This window comes from Cricetulus griseus, chromosome 2, assembly GCF_003668045.3.
Source record: "Cricetulus griseus strain 17A/GY chromosome 2, alternate assembly CriGri-PICRH-1.0, whole genome shotgun sequence".
NCBI classification, from domain to species: Eukaryota; Metazoa; Chordata; class Mammalia; order Rodentia; family Cricetidae; genus Cricetulus; species Cricetulus griseus.
The window spans coordinates 342,060,502-342,080,571 of record NC_048595.1 but is presented as its reverse complement, the minus strand read 5'-3'; the positions used below and the strand labels follow the sequence as shown (position 1 = coordinate 342,080,571).

The 20,070-nt window shown below is 35.5% G+C and overlaps 1 protein-coding gene across 3 annotated transcripts in view; it reads left to right on the top strand.

The window, feature by feature from the left end:
* The window catches only part of Nipbl (NIPBL cohesin loading factor), a 162,544-nt gene that overhangs the window by 95,441 nt on the left and 47,033 nt on the right, over window positions 1–20,070 (top strand). For all 3 annotated transcript variants that reach the window (XM_027401313.2, XM_027401314.2, XM_027401315.2), the window contains 7 exons: window positions 7,229–7,411; window positions 11,741–11,938; window positions 12,181–12,252; window positions 12,337–12,426; window positions 13,793–13,896; window positions 16,049–16,135; window positions 19,379–19,610. In XM_027401313.2, coding sequence (XP_027257114.1) covers window positions 7,229–7,411; window positions 11,741–11,938; window positions 12,181–12,252; window positions 12,337–12,426; window positions 13,793–13,896; window positions 16,049–16,135; window positions 19,379–19,610 — 966 coding nt within the window. The remainder of the gene's footprint in view (window positions 1–7,228; window positions 7,412–11,740; window positions 11,939–12,180; window positions 12,253–12,336; window positions 12,427–13,792; window positions 13,897–16,048; window positions 16,136–19,378; window positions 19,611–20,070) is intronic.

Below are 20,070 nucleotides of genomic sequence, written 5' to 3'. Positions count from 1 at the left end.
TTTGGAGACAAGGTCTCACTGTTTAGCCCTGGCTGTCCCAGAACCCACTGTGTAGAGCAGGCTGGCCTCAAACTCACAGTGATCTACTTGCTCCTGCCCCCACAACTTAAATCTAACCAGGGTTTTGATAAAAATATCTTTCAGTCCTCAGATTTATTTTCAGACAATACATTAGATGGGGAATGGGGTATGTATCAGAATCCTTTTATCTGTTGTTTTGTTTTTAGTGATATTCTATTTTGGTATATGTTTTAAATCTCTGTTACTAAGCTGACACAATTACACAATTGTGTATTTTCTTGCTATTTGTAGTTGAAACACAGTTAGGTAAAATAATTAGTCTGAATATTGCTGGGATACTATTACAGTTAATTTTGTTCTAGCACAAAAATCCTTAGTAACTTTTCGTTTGTTGAAAGAGCCATAAAAATCTACCCACAAATATTTTATTTTAATGTTTACATAGTTAATACTCACTTTTCAGGGTAATTTTAAGTTCTTTGAATATACTTTTAGGCCAATTAATTTTCAGTGTATAGAAAGGCATAGATTAATTTAGGTTACTGACATAACTTTTTCAATTTTTTATATGAGTGTATTGATTGTAAACTGATGTTACTTTTAAACACTTAGGTTAATATGTATGTAGCCTTAGTATCTAACATATTACTTCATACATGGTAAGTGTATAAATGAATTGGGACTGTGTTGCTGTTTTGTTTAGAAAAGGCATTGCTGAACAGAATAAAAGTATATACTGAAAAACCGGACAATAGTGGTGCAAGCCTTTAATCCCAGCACCTAGGAGGCAAAGGCAGGCAGATATCTGAGTTCACTGCCAGCTTGGTCTGCAGAGCAAGTTTCAGGACAACCAAGAGGGAAACCTTGTCTCAGGAAAAAAACAAAAAACAAAAAACAAAAAAAAACAAAAAGAGGAAAAGTGTATAATTGGTCTTTCATTCCCACAAACTATGTAACAAGAGCTACTTAGTTTCCAAGATCTTGTTCTCTTAACTTTGCATTAACTTTCTCTGCCCCACCTGCTGCCTGACTTGCATTACAATACAAAAGAAACCAGTCATACTCCTGTGTGTTCACTTCCCCTGGGCCTTGTTTTGATTTTTAGTCATTACTCAGTAGGTTCCCTGCCAGTCCTGTTTCCTTTCAACATTATCTTTTTGTCCCGGTGATACAGAGGAGAACCTTTTAATGTCTTATATTTGTATCAGTATATAAAATAACCTGTTTTATCAGAATATTATGTACAGTTTAGCTACAAATAAAAAATTAGATAATAAAATGATCTTTTAAGAGTGGCGTGATAACTAACATGCCTTACATAGTCCTTCACAGTTTAATATCAGTAATTACCAACATGTAGACACTCAGAAGTGTCTCAGAAAATCTTCACTTGAGGGCTGGGGAGATGGATCCATAGTTAAGAGCACTGTGCTCTTCCAGAACGCCCAGGTTCAATTCCTAACACCCATGTGGTAGCGCACAACAGTAACTTCAACTCCAGGGGATCCAACGCCCTATTCTGGCCTCCACAGGCACCATGGCATGCACGTGGTGCATACGTATGTATGTATGTATGTATGTATGTATGTATGTATGTATGTATGTATGTATGTGAAGGCAAAACACACATAAGAACAAAATAAAGATTTTTAAATCTAAAGAAAAAACATATTTTAAAGGGGGGGGTATAAAAGCTTTCATTTTCTTTCTTTCTCTTCTGCTTTCTTCCAACTACCTTATTCTCCATTACTTGATTTAGTCCCTTTAAGAATATCCTTTACTATTTGTGTGATCATCTTTTTTTGTTTGTTTGTTTTTTGGAATATGTGGATTGTATGCATGTTCACATATGTGCGTACTTTGGTGTGGGTGTCAGAGGTTAATGTCAAGTGTCTCTGTATGGATCTTCACTTTATTTAGTGAGGCATGGTTTCTCACTGAACCTGAAACTTGCTCACCTAAGGCATTAGTTTGGCTAGCCAGTCTGCCTCAGGAATCTCTTGTGTGCCCCCTAAGCATTAGTATGATAGGTGAACCCCACACTCACCTGGCTCCTTTACGTGGGTGCTGGAGGTGTGAGTATGGCCTCATACTTAACTTGGCAAGAGCTTTATCCACTGAGCTGTCTTCTTTAAAAAACTGAATTACAGCCAGGTGGTAGTAGCACAAACCTTTAATCCCAACACTGCAGAGGCAGAGGCAGGTGGATCTCTGTGAGTTCAAGGCCATCCTGCTCTACAGAAAGAGTTCCAAATAGGCTTCAAAGCTATAGAGAAACCCTGTCTCAAAAAAACCCAAACCAAACAAACAAGTAAATAAATAAATAATACAAACTAAGTTCCTGGGTAGGAGTCTAGAACATATCTAGTAGTTCTAACTATTAGCAATGATGTAATCAGTGTCACTTGGCCTAATGATAGCAGTTCTTATTAGAAGTATTTAGCATCTTGGTTATCTTTTGTAGTCACTGAACAACTAAGTGCTGCCATTAAAAATGTGTTGTTTGCCATCCTTTACCCAGGCCTTATCAATCTCATTTAGTTTGAACTGTTCTGCTGAGCTTCTATAGGGAATGTTGTTTCTGAGTGAGTTTGTAGCAAAGTCTGAATTCTTGAACTGGAGAATATTGTTCTGTTTTCTTTACAATAGATCATATTATTCAAGATCTTTAATAATACCGCAGTAGAAGTTTGTTTCATTTTAGCAGTTTTATGATGCACATTTCAAAAATCTCACATTAAAACTTTAGTATTGATGATATTTTTAGAATATTTATATAGAAATTATTCTTGTTGTAACTACTAGCTAGGTGTGATTTTAGAAGAGTATTTTGAAATTTTGTGCCCATGATTTCCATTTGTAGAAATGTTTGGTCATTATATGCAGTGGTTTTTGTTAATGTAAAGAGATTCGTTCGGTATAAACTTTTTTCATAAGAACCAAATGGATTGAGCTGGAGATTGAGCTCTGTGTGGAGTTTGCTCCAGGATAGCTGAGTCTATAGGCTGCAGTGAGAGAGATGAACATATACTGAAGGTGTTCTTACTGCTTAACCATTCTGTATTTCAAGTCACCATTCAACAACATGGTTTCTGTAGAGTTCTCAGACATATAGTAATAGGCATCTTATAGCTGAGGCTATAGGTTGCAATGAGAGAGATGAACATATACTGAAGGTGTTCTTACCACTTAACCATTCTGCATTTCAAGTCACCATTTAACAACATAGTTTCTGTTGGTTTCTCAGACATGTAGAAATAGTCATCTTATATGTCTTAGTTACTCTTCATTGCTGTGATACAGTTCTCTGACCAAACCCACTTAAAAGGGAAGAGGAAGCTAGTTCCAATTCATTGTGGCAAAGAAGTCAACATAGCACAAACTAAAGCAGTCAGTCACATTGCAGCCTTCAGGATGAGACAGCGTGGAATGCTGGTGCTGGCCTAGTCTAGGACCCAAGGCCTGGAAATGCCCCCATCAATTCTTGGAAGGGTCTTTCTATCTTGTATTTACTCAATCAAGTCAATCCCTTATAGGTTTGACCTGAAGCTAACCTAATCTAAATAATTCCTCACTGGTGTGCCAAGAGGCTTGTCTCATAACTGATTCTAGATCTTGTCAAGTTGATAATCAATGTTATCCATCAAATATTTGATGACAGAGAGGGTTAGCAAATAACTCTCATGAAAGCTTTCTTCTATATATGAAAGAAATGATCTTTAACATACTAAATTCCCTTATTCTTAAAAAAAATTAATGTGGCCTTGATGAAGATTCTATGCAGATATCAAGACACTAAGTTCTTACTTGCTACGGTACTATAAATAAAACAGGTATTCTAAATATAGGCCTTCCTATCTTTCCCACCAAATGCTCTGGCTTCTCATGTTTCAATTTTTTGAAGTTCTCATTTAAACTTATATAACTTATAGTACTGGAAATAGTGGAATTCAAACTTTGAAAAATAACCTTTCAAAGCTTGATATTCATTTTTGAAAACTGAGAAACAGCTTTCTGCTTTATACAATTATGAAGAGCAAATGAGTGTTGTAATAAGAGCTATCCTGTACATACAGGAATGCAGCCAGTCCAACTAATACAATTTTAAAGCATCTTTCTGTGTATGTTGTTTGTAAGCAGTGTGTATTTAGGATGTTCCTGCTGCACTTCATTACCATCATTATATGTCCATAGCAGGAAAAGAGTCCTCTGACCCCCTAATTCCTACTTTGCTGTCTTGAGTAGTATGTTTTCACTTACATAATTACTTACCAGAAAGCAAGGTCTAACAGTCTTCCATGTAGTAATTTGGCAACTGAACATTGAAATCTTTGTAATGTTGATATCAAAATTAAAACTATATAATGCTAACACTGGATTTTCTTTTGCTTGTTTCATTTATAATAGTATTCTTTCAATTTGTCTTCATTTAATAAACCACTTTACAAGAACACATGTATGACATGCTTAAGATGCTGGTTTCAGTGTCCAGTAACTTCTCCAAATAATAACAGATGATTTTGTAATGATCGAAACCTTATAGGTTATATAGTGATTCCACCAATAGGATCACTTTGTTTCACTTTAAATTAAGTATAATATATGAATCAGATGCCTGCAAGCTTTTTCCATAAATAACTATAAGTAAATATTATTGCTGTTTCAGTGCCAACAAATGTTGTAATTATCTTTCAGTGTGATCTACTCTTCTTTGTATTCCTTTATTTGAGGACATTTATAGTGGCTAAAACTAAAAAATCTTTAGTTTTAGTGGCTCTTATTTTGTTCAACAAATATTCGACAGTAGTATTGCTAAAAAAGTTTGAATACCATTTGCTGCATAATAGAGTCTGAGTATGCACAGATCAGAAGTGTGTGTGTGTGTGTGTGTGTGTGTGTGTGTGTGTGTGTGTGTGTGTGTATGTGTGTGTAACTTGGGAACAGAGACTAAATCATTGAAAATAATCTTGGGACCATAAAACTTCCAGACAAGATGGTGCACACCTTTAACCCTACCACTTGGGAGGCAGAGACAGATGGATCTCTATGAATTGGAGACCAGCCTGATAGACATAACAAGCTCCAGGCCAGCCAAAACTATATAGAGTACCTACATAGAGCTACTTGAAGGAAAAAGACAAAGTACAACCTTAAAACTATTTTTGCAACTTGTTTGAAATTGCAACTTAAAAATTCCTGTGTAAGGGCTTGGTGAGATGCTCCATGGGTAACGGCGCTTTACCAAACCTGACAACCTGAGTTCTTCCCTGGGAACCAAATGACGAAAGAAGAGAACCAACTCCTTAAAGTTGTTCTCTGACCCACACATGCACTGTGGCATGCATATTCCTGCTTGTGCACACACACACACACACACACACACACACACACACACACACACACACACAGTAAATAAAAATAAGTTTTAAAGAGGAAGTTACTAGAAATTAAAAAAGACACGCCGGTACATAGACTTCTTTTGCTTTCAGGATTGTTGCTTGGATGCCAACAGATAGAGAGCACATCTGTACAGTTTACTCTATTGCCCTTCTAACACCATAGAGAAAAAGGCTGTTAGCTCTCAGTCTTTTCTTTTCTTTAGGATATCTATGTTCTTAAGCAAAATTAAAGCAACTTTACACACTGGAGCTGTGTCCTTCTCCCTCAAATTAAGACCTTGCCATGTGACCTGACACAGGTTCTCTTTCTTATTATGCTGACAATGCTGACAAACACTAACATTTCACTCGATTGCTACTTTGACTCAATGTATGAGCTTCTGTGTCAAAAGTATGTAGTTTTTCTCCCAGTTTTCTGTCATCTTTATTTTTATCAAACTAGTGCTCAAATATAAAAGTCAACATTCTTTCTCTAAAGCCAGGCTTTTGCGACCTTGGGGTTTGTATCCACAAGCTCTCCATATCCATGCACTCACTGGGGATTTCAGTCCCTGGTTGAGTCTTTTACTTGCCCTTCCAGTCACTAGAATTGTGACTTTTACATAGAATCCCTGTTGTCTGTGTCCATAGCAAAGCAGAAGCGTGTGAAGTCTTGAAGAGCCTTTGTGATACTGAGTAAAACCTTCAGAACAGCAAATGGTATATTCTCAAAATTGATGCTGATTTTGTATCTTAAATCATGTAGACTCTTGAGCCTGGGAAATATATCTTGATACTCATTTATTTTTCTGTCATGATTTTTTTCTTTTTAAGTAAGCACTATTATTTGAACATTACAAGAGGTAATGTTAATGTTGGTTATAAGTGCTGATGTCTCCTGCTGTAAACTAGTAAGGAACTATTTGATCCCATTTTATAAAATCTATTATGTAAGATATCAATTCTAGTCTTCCACACAAAGGTTTACATAGGTAAGTAATGTTAGGTAAAATTGTCATCTTTATTATTCATCAAGGAGCAATTGTCTTAAAAAAATAGCCAAAATAATAATAACAAATGTTTTCTTCATAGAAACTGTGAATGTTTGTCTTTGTGTTTACATGGTGTTAATGATTCTCAGTTTGTTGATAGATTTTTTTGTGTGTCATTACTCTTTCATGGGAAAATGTGAAACTTTCATAACAGGCTTGAATTTATTTACTATTTTCATTTGTACACATTTTTAAGTATTTTGGTTTATTGATCCCACTTTACAGACTCCTGTTATATTTAATTAATTAAATGTTCACTATTTTGTCCTTACAAGGAAAATTTTTTGTGATGCTAAAGGCACTACTTTGCTTCTCAAATAGACAGTGGCAGGTAAAGATGTATAATGCTCTTACCCAACCACCATAGGCAACTGTCAAAACTATAGAGGAAGACAAGGAGGTGGTAAGTGCCCTCCATCTTAACATGTGTACTGAAGAGCTACTTTAGTTCCAGGATACAGAGGCTTGCGCCAGACCTAGTGAAGACTTTAGTTTTAAAAAAATTACAACATAGAGATGACATTGTAACTCAGTGGTACAGTGCTTGCCCAACATGTATAAGACACCAGTACCTTTTAGGAAAAGTTATTATATGATTAATTTTGTTATTAAAGTAATAACATCAATTCTTGAAGTTTATAAGTATATATACATGTATAAATTTTGTTTAAGGTTAATATTTTGGTTGTAAATGTAAAAAGATTTGTTTTTATAGTGCTAATTTGGTTAAAATTTTTATCTTCAGATTTAAATTTCTCTCTTACCTTTCATTAATAGGTAGTATAGATCAATCAGTGTTAAAAGAATTGCCCCCTGAACTCCTGGCAGAAATTGAGTCTACCATGCCACTTTGTGAACGTGTGAAAATGAACAAGCGCAAGCGTAGCACAGTTAATGAAAAGCCAAAATATGCTGAAATCAGTTCAGATGAAGATAATGATAGTGATGAAGCTTTTGAATGTAAGTATCATTTAATTGTTTTTAGGAATTCAAGGCAGATTAATATGTGTCACATAATTTGGGGGTTAACAAGGCACAGTTGCCTTAATTCTTAATAACCTAGTATAGCGAGGTTTTTTTTTTCTTTATACCTTAAAATTATATGAAAGATGAGATCAGTTGGCACCAAGAAAAAAATTTAGATGAGCTGTAATTAGTAATAGAAAACACCAAGTATGTGTCTATTTGTATTTAACCTGTACTGGACTCCTAATATATAGTAGGCATTGGAAATAAAAATACAAATAAAAATGTGTCCCCGTCTCACAGTCTCAGTCTGTTGGGGGGAATATGTAATTAATAACTGTAGTACAGTGGTAATAGTAGCTGCAGGGTGCTGTGGGAGCACATTGGCATCAGTGTCAGTGGGGGTTCGGAGAATGCTTACTGGAAGAGGTGACACTTGAGTTGAGTCTGGAAGGACACGTAGGAGATAGCCAGATAAAGAAATATTTAAAACCATACTATCACTAAATTATGAATGGCTTAGCCACATTGTGGATTATCTGTGTGGTTTGGACCTGGCTTCTCCTTTTTGCCCAGCTGTGTCCTGGAATTCCTCCCTTGTTTCACTGTTTTCCAGAGCTGGCTTCTTCACTACACAGCTACCTCTCTACAACACTGTGATCACCTGTCTTTGCACTAGACTTGCTATACCTCGCCTGTCTTCCTACTGGTCCACTGAAAAAGTTCTTCTCTTTTATCCCTATCTTCCTTCTTCTGGAGCAAGAGAGAATTGAGCCTAGCCAAGAGGGGTCAGCAACCTTGTTTGACTTAAACGGCATTCAGTGGAAACAGACTATGGGAGATCTTCACTTGTGTGCCAACTGACTTAGTCATAATGACCAAAAGAAGTGGGAAGACCACCAGTGTGTTCTACCTTTTCCACCTAGTGTCTGTAGATTGAGGTGTGACAAGCAAGGGCAGGAAGGACAGATGCATGCTGCCATTTTTAAGTGTATATTGCCGATGGAAGCTCTTCACCTCCTCCAAAGTTTTTAATCAATGTTCATTTACTCATCCTTTTAAAATTGTGAGCTCTTCAGCTAGAGCAGTAGACTATGATACTGAACAAATTTTAACAATTTTAAAATATACAACAAAGATAATCTGACATATGTGTGATTGTTATAATTTGTATTATCATGAGATGTATTAACAATACAGTATATTTAAATGGCTAAAGTTTTTTTTTTTAAATTATAATCAAACATTTGGTGATATAAGGACATGGTTAGCTCTGAGAAAAAAAAAAAAAAAAAAAGAGAAAGGGAGCATGGTGGCCCAGAAACTCACTCCCTTTTATTTGTCTGTCTACTCCTTCTCCTTCCCCCCTATTCTTTCACCATTTCTAAATTCCTTACTTGCAGCTTCATTATAAATTTCACTTCATCTCTAGTTGCTTGGTAGTGGCTGCCTGCATTGCTCAGTTGGTAAGGGTTATGAAATAACCAAGTAAGAAAAGGAAAGGGTAGCATAATCAGAAATGTCCACGAAATGTGAAGTAGAGAGAGTAGAGCCACACATTTGTCGTCAATGGAAGCATAAAGCTTCATTCTAAAACCATGGATGGCATTATAGCTGTGCCCAAATATATTAAAATCTAATATTGAGAGAACTTGGGCTTCAAACCTCTGCTAGAAAAAAGGAATTTTTCTCTAGATTTTTACAAAGATATCTAAGTAGTTTACTGTTTTATTTGGTTTATTTCAGTCCATTTATGTATAAAACAAGGGTCTACTGAAAGATGTTCAATTGGTAATTGATATAAAGAACCAAACTGACATTTTGCCATAACAATACTTAAAATGTACTATGGTGCAAAACTTAAAAGTATCACAAGATGAGTAGTTGGAAGAATTATGTTACTTTGAGATAGATTTTGTGAAATTTAAGATTTCCCTGCAGTTTAATCAAATTAGTTCACTAAAATCTAAAGCTTAAGGAAATTGTTTTGTTTTAAAAAAAACAATAATAATAATAATAAGGTCACTGGTGCCTGAAAAAGGTACAGAGGTAAGATAACAGAAGTGAGACTGAGCGCTTGAATTTGTAAAGGGGAGGTAGGGAACACTGAATTCATACTTTATGTGTATGAACTTCAATTGCACTCCTCTCCTTCCTCTGCTTTTTCTAGAGCAGTGATTAAAATAGAGAAAGGACAAGCTCGCCAATGAATTGCCACCCTGCTAACCTCATGTAGCACATAATGTGTCGTGCACATGTGGGGTTAGGTTATTTCATCCTGTTTTGATCCAAACTCCCCAAACTTTAATGAGTATGACATGAAGATGTTCCAAGGTCTATAAAGAATAATGATGCAGCATACTGTATAATTTCTAATAACCACAAGACTTATCAAGCATTTTCTAGTGATAGAATTGAGGGCAAATATAGATTTCTTTGAAATTAATTAAAATATAGAAAAAGTAAAGTAGATTGTAGTTTCGGTTTATAAGTATAAGGTCTTATACTTAACATTATAGCATGCTTCTTTCTGAGCAAGTTTGTTAGTTGCCAAATCATTATTTAGTAGATAGTTCAGTAACTGTTCAATTGTTGCAGAACATTTAGTGAGTATTATATAAACACATTACCCATCTCAGTGAATCCCACTTTCTGTCTCATAAATGAGACAACTTGTGTAAACAGTGTTCTAGAGCATACCCTAATCATAACCATGAGAAGGAGGTCCTGTCTCTCCTTATATTCATTATAGCCAAACAAAATTCACATCTAATTAGGAAGTACAATATTGAAGATTTGAATTTACTCATTCACATACAGTTGTTCTCAATAACAACTCTTCTGTGACAAAACTGTCCCCAAAGAAGTCAAGACCAAAAAACCTTTTTCTGTCCATACTGCAGTTCAGTACCAGGAAGGAAACCATACCATAAGTAGGAATAATGATGGCTGCAAATAGGTTAAAGTTACCAAGATTTAAACATTTATTGTGTACACATAGTGGTACTAACACAAATATAATAGTGTGTATAAGTCAGATTGACAAACTTAAATCTAAGCTGCATAGAGGGTTCAAGAGATTTGTCTGATTATTTGTATATTGATCATAGTTAGGAATTCAGGAAAGAAACCAGTCAGAGGAAGAAAAGGCTCTTTAAAAAAATCTAATAGACTAGACAGTTTATCTTTGTCACCAGCAATTTGTCACTATAGTAACTGGTGTAGGGACCACTGAGATAGTTCATCCGTGAAAAGGCACTTGTCACACAAGCTGGCAACCCCAGAACCCACTTAAAGGTGGGAAGGGAGAACCGACTCCAGAGCTGCCTCTGAGCTACACATGCACATAAACATACATGTGCAAAGTAACAATAAGTATCTTTAAATACCATTGTCATAATCTCAAGGTAGGACACATCAGTCCTACCTGTTTTTACCTGGTGGTGCCTGCACTGAAGACCAAGTGTAGTGTGTATTTTTTGCTTGCACTGCCCTCTAGCTTTCACTGCAAAACTGTCATTTTTTTCATATTGAAATGTAATCCTTTCTTAGCACTCAGAATCATTTTCAACTCACTACATCAGTTGCTATGTCAGATGAAATTGTTTGCCAGAGTCTCCTATCAGTATTGGTGATTTTAGCAGAATGCATACAAGCATTGGGAAGATGGGGGGGGGGGGCGGGAGTTTGAAGGTAACATATAAACATGCTTATGTAGCATGCGTAAGCTTAGAAACTTGTCAGAGAACTGTTTCAGTGTATTAGTGTTTGCAGTTCTGATATATACTCTCTGTAGGTTTGTGATGTTAGGTCATCAGTCTCTGGAATTTATTGCTAAGTTGTAAGTATAACTTAGCCGTTCATTGGTGGAATACTTGGTTACGAATATTCTGTAACAGTTTCTCAAAAGTTGACTATTTTCTCCCCAAACCCTTCTCCCCATAAAAAAATATAAATGGTGGTTGTTTTTTAAACCAAATTCTAAATAAAGGTTGTTTTATAAGTCTTAATTAATCTTGAGTTTTATATATAATTCTTGCTGATGTGCTGAAACCTTTTACTGAACTGTACACTGTGTTTTAATTCTCAGAACCTTCCTGTTGATTTATTAGCAAGCTGACTTCATGTAAAAATCTCTAGTTTTAGATTAAATATTGCTAAAAGTCATGATATCCTCTCTATACCCTAATTTAATCTTCTGGATAGATGAATGGCTCAGAATTTTATAGACCAACAGAATGAAAATGTAGTTCATTGTAAAGTACAAGTTTTGACAGTCTTTTAAAGTGAGGTAAATTATTTGTCATGGGGATCTGCTTCTAGCCTCTAGGAAACGGCATAAAAAAGATGACGATAAAGCTTGGGAATACGAAGAGCGTGACAGGAGAAGCTCTGGGGATCATAGGAGAAGTGGCCACTCACATGAAGGAAGAAGGAGCTCTGGTGGCGGTCGCTACCGAAACCGAAGTCCATCAGATTCTGATATGGAAGATTACTCTCCTCCTCCCAGCCTTAGTGAGGGTAATTCATCAGTTCCAGTGGATTTCTAAAACTGATTGCAGTGTTGGGCTCTAACTTTAAAGAACATTTTTATCATGTCCTAAGCCAATTAACAACCTCTAATTTAATTATAAATTAGATGTAGATGTTTATATTTATAGTAATTGTTGTCTAAGCATTTAATTAATGTTCAGAAACTAGAAATACAAGTGGAAAATATTTTGTCACTCTTGAGTTTCAGTGTTTCTTTTTGTTTATTTTAGTTGCTAGAAAAATGAAGAAAAAAGAAAAACAAAAGAAAAGGAAAGCTTATGAGCCAAAACTAACACCTGAAGGTAACATTTTTGCTTGGTTTTATGATCTTCAGCTTTTATTTACCTACTTGGAATGTAAACATGATTTTTTCTTCTTTCTTGTAGAAATGATGGATTCTTCAACTTTTAAGAGATTTACAGCCTCAATAGAGAATATTTTGGATAATTTAGAAGATATGGATTTTACTGCATTTGGTAAAATTAGTTTACAGGGTTTTTTGTTTGTTTATCCCTTTGTCTGTGTCTAGTTTTTTGCAAGATACACTAGAAAATAGTGATGATCTATCTGTACTGTCAAGAAACTTGAAATCGATTATGAGTTCATGTTCTCAAACTAAAACTATTGCAAAACCTAGGCTCCAAATTATCTTAAGTCCTGAGAATATAGCTATCACAGCAGGGTAGAGTAAGAAAATATTTCTGCAAGTAATTCTTGTTGAATATTCCCTAGATAATGAGAACATGCAGAAATAGGAATCAGTTCATTTATTACAGTGGTCAACTATGTAAGGATATGAGATGCTAAAATATATAATAACTTAACAAAGAATCCAATATATAAAATAAACCATCAGCTAAAATAATGGTATAGCCAATATTAGATAGTTTGATAAGATATAAAAATTATATCTGTAAATGAAGATAAGATTAAGAACACTGATTAGAATATTTTATTGAGGTGGGTGTGGTGGCATATACTTTTAATCCCAGACTTCGGGAGGCAGAGGCTAGCCTGGTCTACAGAGTAAGTTCCAAGACAGGCACCAAAGCTACATAGAGAAACCTTGTCTCGAAAAACCAAAAAAGAAATAGAGAAAGAGAGAGAGAAAGGGAAAGGAAAGAAATCATTCTGATTAGAGTGTTTCATCTTTTCAAAAACTTTTTAATTCTATGCTAAGAAATTATCTACATAATTTAGAATATAAAAACAAGAATTTTCAAATTAAGATATTGTGGGGAAGAAATATTTACCAAAGACATTATAATTTATAAAAAGAGTAATTATAAATATTGAACAAGATAGTGCCAGAACCCAAGGTTAACAACTGTGGAGCTGTTTATTGCCCCTTTACCCAAAAGAATTAAATAAAGATAACTCTCCAAAATGTACTCAATAGGAAAAAATTATATGCTACCTTGAAAAAGCAGTACTTTTTGGATGAGGATTGGAGGAAACCTTGAAGAAAAGAATGAGGGTATAAATAGCCTGATCTCACTCTCCTCTCTGACCCTCTAACAGGGCCCCCTACTGGCTGAACCCACACAGAAGCCAGAGGGCATTGGACCTTGTTGAGTTAGTTCATCCAGGTCAGCTCCCTGGGCAGAGAACATGATTGACAAGTGTCAACACTGTATCTGTAGTAGTAAAGACAAGATCAGAAGAACTCTGATGTCACCCTTGCTCTCTTTGGTTATGGCTTACATGGGGTTTACAGAGCTCTCTTAAACTACTCAGGCATTTTATATGTGTGATCAAAATTTTATTTTTGAAAGCTTATTAACTTATTATTCTTAGTTATTTCTTTTGCATAACTGATTTTTGGTTGGTTTGATTTTTCAGGTGATGACGATGAAATTCCTCAGGAACTGCTGTTAGGAAAACATCAGCTTAATGAACTTGGGAGTGAATCTGCTAAAATTAAAGCCATGGGTATCATGGACAAGGTATCTCAGCAAAAACATTCAGATTTTCCTAATACACGACATGTGCAGTTATTTTAAAGTTTTCAGGCAGATTGCAAAGTTAGTACATATTAAAAAGAAAACTCATGACTGTCACCTAACAGTATATTGAATTATATCTTAGGAAAAGCTCTTGGTGAAAGAGGTGTACAGATTGTTCTAAACAAAATTATGTATTCATTGACAGAGCATGGGCTCTGACTTCACTTTTTCATATATTTACATTGTTCAGTATAGAAATATACTAAACTTTTCTCTGGCATTGCTTTAGTCCTCTGGGGTTGTAAAAGAGTAGCGTCACTTCTGGTGCTAATAAAGTGTGGCAGTGTTTGATTAACTACTGTTAATTTATAGCCTCATTGCCATAGTCTTTGGTCAGTCCTCTTCTCCAGGAGTCCATGTTAGTAAGGTGTCTCTTTCTATTTATGGATAGCAGGTTATTTCTAGTGTGATACTTACTTCAAACAGGAACAGCGGCATCAAGAGGTGGCCTGCCATTGCATTTGTCATCTGCCACTGACCCTCTGCTGCCTAACTAGTGTGTAGCTAGAGTTCCCTCTTCCTCTAACCAGTCTCTAGTACAGTTGTTACTCTGAGACTTAGGTTTCCTGGTCTTCATGTTTTATCCTTTACTCTAATAAAAATAAAAGATTAACTTCACTTTGAAATTGAGGCTTAACACCTTAAGCCTCTTTACTTAGTTTTCCCATTTCATAATTTTATGATGGCCTGGAAAATATTTGGGGGGTTGTTTTATTTTGTTTTTAAATTTTAAGTTACATTTATGTATTTGGTTATTTTAAGTGTGGTCGGGGGAAGTCCTTGTACTCTGTGGCATGAATGTTGAGGGCAGAGAGCAGCTTGCAGGAGTTTCCTTCTGCATGTGGGGCCTGGAATTGAACTCAAAGTCAATTAAATTGTTTTGCTCTTCAGTTATTGTCTACAATCTAAGTAATCAATGTGCCATGAAATTGACTCTTAAAGCTAGAAATACCAAATCATGAACCAGGAATTTGTCTGCTTATAAATAAATAAATAAATAATTTAAAATAAGGGGTAGGGGCTGGAGAGATGGCCCAGTGGTTAAGAGCACTTACTGCTCCTGCAGAGGACCCGTGTGCTCAGTTCCCAGCACCTAAATGACAGGTGGCCGTCTTGTTATTCCAGTTTCAGGGGATCAGTGCCCCCTTTACAAGCTAAACACTGGTACACGTAAAATAAATGAATCTGAAAGGAAAGAATTGTTGAACTTCTAGTTTCTATTGATAATACCATATATAGTTAAAGAGATTGATTCATTTTGTATGTAAAACCATTTCAGCATTTTTTGAGATATCAGTACTAATCTTAGTCATTTATAAGTTCAGTAAGTACATGCAGATGATATTTCTCTTTCAGAAGGCAAATTCACTAACTGTTGGCTAAATGTAGACATTTTGTCAAAAAGATTCAGCTTTAATGTCCCAAGATAATCTGAAGTAATATACCAGGGAACAATCTTCTGTAATCCAGCATCAGTAATCACACTAGACCTAGCTCTAACTACTTGCTTGATCCACTTGGGTTTTTTAGCTAGTTTGTGTGCATGTCCTATCAGCATGCTAGAAATTGTAAAGAAATATTGTGCGGTGAATAAAACCTAAGTAACAAGAAACTCTTAAGTAAAACAACTTTACTTCACATGTGACTTTTTCACTCACAATTTCATGCTTGGTATTCAAAGTACTTTGAGGTTTTTCTGTTTGTGTTTTTTTGTTTTGTTTTCTTGTGTTGAATTTTTAAAGCCTGCTGGGTAACAAGCATGGATGAAATCTTTACTTCTTGTGTGTTTCCATGTGCATGTTGGATGTCACTGTAAAATGCTAGAGGGCAAAGCATCAGAGTCTTGATGGATAAATGGTATGAGTTGCTATGGGCTATGTGCATGCGTGTGTGCACACACTGGGTTCAGTTCTCTGTCTTTAAAAGAGGGAATCAGCTCTTTCAAGTCAGAGTTGAGTAGACGGTCTAAAGAGGAAAGTTTGTTTTCTACTATTACTTAAAGGACTGATAATGTTAGCTCTTCCATAGCCTAAAGAAATAATACTTAGATTGTTTCTTGAGTAATATTAAAACAATTTATATTTCCTTTTAGCTTTCAACTGACAAAACTGTGAAAGTCCTAAATATATTGGAGAAGAATATTCAGGATGGATCAAAGCTTTCCACTTTGTTAAATCATGTAAGTTTAAGACCTGTGTTACTAATTTTACCCCTGTTATTGTTAAATGTCCTGGTTTTCATTATGTTGGTTTGATAAAAATACTCTGAGCAAAAGCACCTTAGGGGAGGAAGGGAATACTTCCTCTTATACCTGAGTTCACAGTCCATCATCGTGAGCAAAGTCATAGCAGGAACCATGGAGGAGTACTGCTTACTGCTTGCTCACAGGCTCATGTTTAGCTAGTTTTCATATACAGCCAAGGACTACCTGCCTAGAAATGGTCCACTCACAGTGGGTGGGACCTCCTCCATCAATTAATAATCAAGACCATCCTTCACTGGCATGTCTATTAACCAATGTGATAAAGACAATTACTCTTTGGGACTTCTTTCTCAGGTGTTTCTAGACTGTTTGAAGTTGGCAGTTAAAGCTAACTATAGCACACTAAGATGAATTTTTTTTATAAACAACTTGCACTTACTAAGCAGATTCTAGATTTCATTGGAGTTTGTTACCACATATTACTAGTTATATTTATTGACATTTCTAATAAAACTTCACTTTTAGTGATATTAACATGAATAGTCCAATAAGTGTTGCCATAGGGCTGGGAAGATGGCTCAGTAGATAAAGTACCTGCCCCACAAGCTTGAGAACCAGAGTGCTGACCCCAGAATCAACATAAAAGCCAGGCAAGCATGCTGGCTACCTGTAATTTCCCCTCTTGGGAGAGGAGAGTGGCATTTGTAGTAAGCTAGTAAATGAAACTATCAAGATTTGGGTTTACTTCATATAAGTAAAATGGAAAATGATCAAGGGAGGCATCAACTCGCAGCCTCTACAAAAACATGCACACACATACCCCAACATGTATACATACATGCAAAAAAGACTTGCCATGCCAGCAGTGGTGTCATGTGCCTTTAATCCCGGCACTCGGGAGTCAGAGGCAGGCGGATCTCTGTGAGTTCCAGAACAGCCAGGGCTTTTACGTGGAGAAACTCTGACTTGGAAGGTAAAAAAAAAAAAGACTTCTCATAAAAGGAGAACAATAAAAACAAATGTAAGCTTCTGTAGCTAAAGCACTGGATCATCAGTTAGGAGTCAGAAGCAAGAGAATTACAAGGTCCAGGCTGGTGTTGGCTGTGTAAGGACATTCTGCCTTTAAAACAGACCTGATTTAAAAAGTAGTGTATTTATTGTTGAAAATTTCTGAAACACTAAAAAACAAATCCTCATCTAGCCATAACCACTTATTTACATTATCTCTCATTTGTGTAAACATGTATTATATACATATATGTCTGTTTTTAATACATGCACTGAATTTTATTTCATGAGAAAATGGTTACAGAATTTACAGAATTTCTAAGTGATCAACATGAAATAAAAATACATAGAAAAATAATGTGGTATTCTCTGGAATATTAAGTATGTGTATGCAGACTGATTTGTTGATGATGATGATGATGATGATGATTTTTAAAACAACTGGTAGACTTCAGGTTGGCCTTCAATTTTCCATTCCCCTGGTTTGCCCCTTCTGAGTGATGGGATTCCAAGCACGTGCTACCATGTATATTTAGTGCCCTCTTTTTTAACTAGTTAAAGGGGGGGGCGGGACTTTAGTTTGAGTTTTTGTTTGACAGAGAGTAAGAGAGAGTATGTGTGATTAGTATTGGGTATTGAACTAGTACCTGTGTATAATAGATAAACAAGAACACAGGCTTAGAGAAAAACTTAGGTGCCATTCTATGGTGAAGTTTACAAGTTCCTTAGGCATTTCACCAAGAAATTTTAATGTCTGCCATGGAGGATAAATTCTAGGATTACAGTGTATCTCGGTGGCAGAGAGTATAAGTGTCATACATACAGCTCAGAAGTGATCCTATAATCTAAAGTTTGTATTTCATTTAAAAGAAGAATGTGATAGAAAGATTTATACTCTAGCAATAAGCCTAAAGCACTCCATCCTAGTTTAAATGTCTAAAGTAAAAGAAAGACTGATGTTAATTGTTAAATTATCCATTTTAGAAAATGTTAGGTCATAAGTACTCTGCATGTCTCTACTGTGATGTTTTTAAGACATCAATTTTAAATCTTGATATATAACCCAGACAGGGCTAGAACTTGCCATATAGCCCAGACTTGCCTTAAATACACCATCCTCCTGTTTTAACTTACCGAGGAATAGAATTGCAAGCAAGCATTGCCATCCCCAGCTTTTACTTTTTAATTAGCAGATGGCAGAGGGAAGTATTGGAGATTGAACCAAGTACACAGTACTACCATAGAGTTAGACCTCTGTGTATATTTATTTTTCAATGTTTCAAAATAGTGCTTAAAAAACAAATATTGATCTAGGAATAATGGCTCATACCTGTAATCCTAGCACTCATGGGCAACAGTTGAACCCTTGTCTCCAAACAAGATACAAACAAACAAAAACAGATATTAGGAATAATTATGTCAGTAGCAATTTACTACTTTCTTTTTGTTTTTTTGGTTTTTTGTTTGTTTGTTTGTTTTGTTTTGTTTTTTGAGACAGGGTTTCTCTGTATTATTGCTTTGGAGCCTTACCTGGCACTCACTCTGTAGATCAGACTGGCCCTGAACTCAGAGATCCACCTGCCTCTGCCTCCCAAGTGCTGGGATTAAAAGTGTGTGCCACCAACACCCAAATAATTTACTACTTTTTAATAAAAGCTTTTCACTTGTTAATTCTTCCTTTGTTCATGAGTAAAGTTTGACTATTGCATTTATACCCGTCACAAAATTAATTTATATTCAGTATAGTTTAAGTTTAAATCTTAGATCTGGATGCAACACACAAAAGGTAAGGTGACAATAACTTTGTCATTGGAGTATCATCTAGTAGTGAGATAGGAAGAAAGGTAGATTGTATTTGAAAATGCCGAAACAACAGCAAAAACAGAATAAAAAATATCTTTCCTAAATTGGGCATGGTGATGCATGCATGTAATCCCAGCCCTCAGGAGACAGAGGCAGATGGACTGCTGCAAGTTCAGGGCCAGCCTGGGCTACCGAGTGAGATCTTACCTCGAAAATGTTTTAATCTTGGCTAAAGTGATATCATTATTTGTACTTTATTCCAGATATTCCTTTAAAATAGTCTTTAAAAGTTCTAGATACTTTTTAAGATTGTTCCTCCCACCATTGAAAATCATATATCTTTGTTTTTTAATATTGTGAACCATAGGTATTTTATTCCTACTTTATTAACAATGATCTGTTTTATAGAATAATGATACTGAAGAAGAAGAAAGATTGTGGAGAGATCTTATTATGGAGAGAGTTACAAAATCAGCAGATGCCTGTCTTACAACTATCAACATTATGACATCTCCTAACATGCCAAAAGCTGTATACATTGAAGATGTAATTGAAAGAGTTATACAGTACACTAAATTTCACTTACAGAATACACTCTATCCCCAGTATGACCCTGTTTACAGATTAGATCCACATGGAGGTCAGTTTGCCCTTTTATACTGATAGATTGGATTTTGGTCGGGCGGGGGTTGTTTTATTTTGTTTCATTTTTTTACACATTACCAAACTGTCCATTGTCAGTGCTAGGTGAATCAGAATACAATGATTTTACTTGTCCCCCAAATCAATAGATTATGTACATTTATAATAAATATTGACTTTGATTTTTTTATTTGACTAGAATATAAAACCATTAATAACTGATACATTACTTTAGCATCTATAGGTTGAACACCCATTATTCTGAAAATCCAAAATGCTTTGGAACATAAAAACTCTTTGAGGGGCTTGAGAAATGTCTCAGCAGTTAAGAGTGCTTTCTATTCTAAAGAACCTAAATTTGGTTCCCAGGACCCATACTTGGCAACTCATAACCACCTATAATTCCAGCTCCGTAAGATCCAACACCGTCTTCTGACCTCCTTGGATTCCCACACACA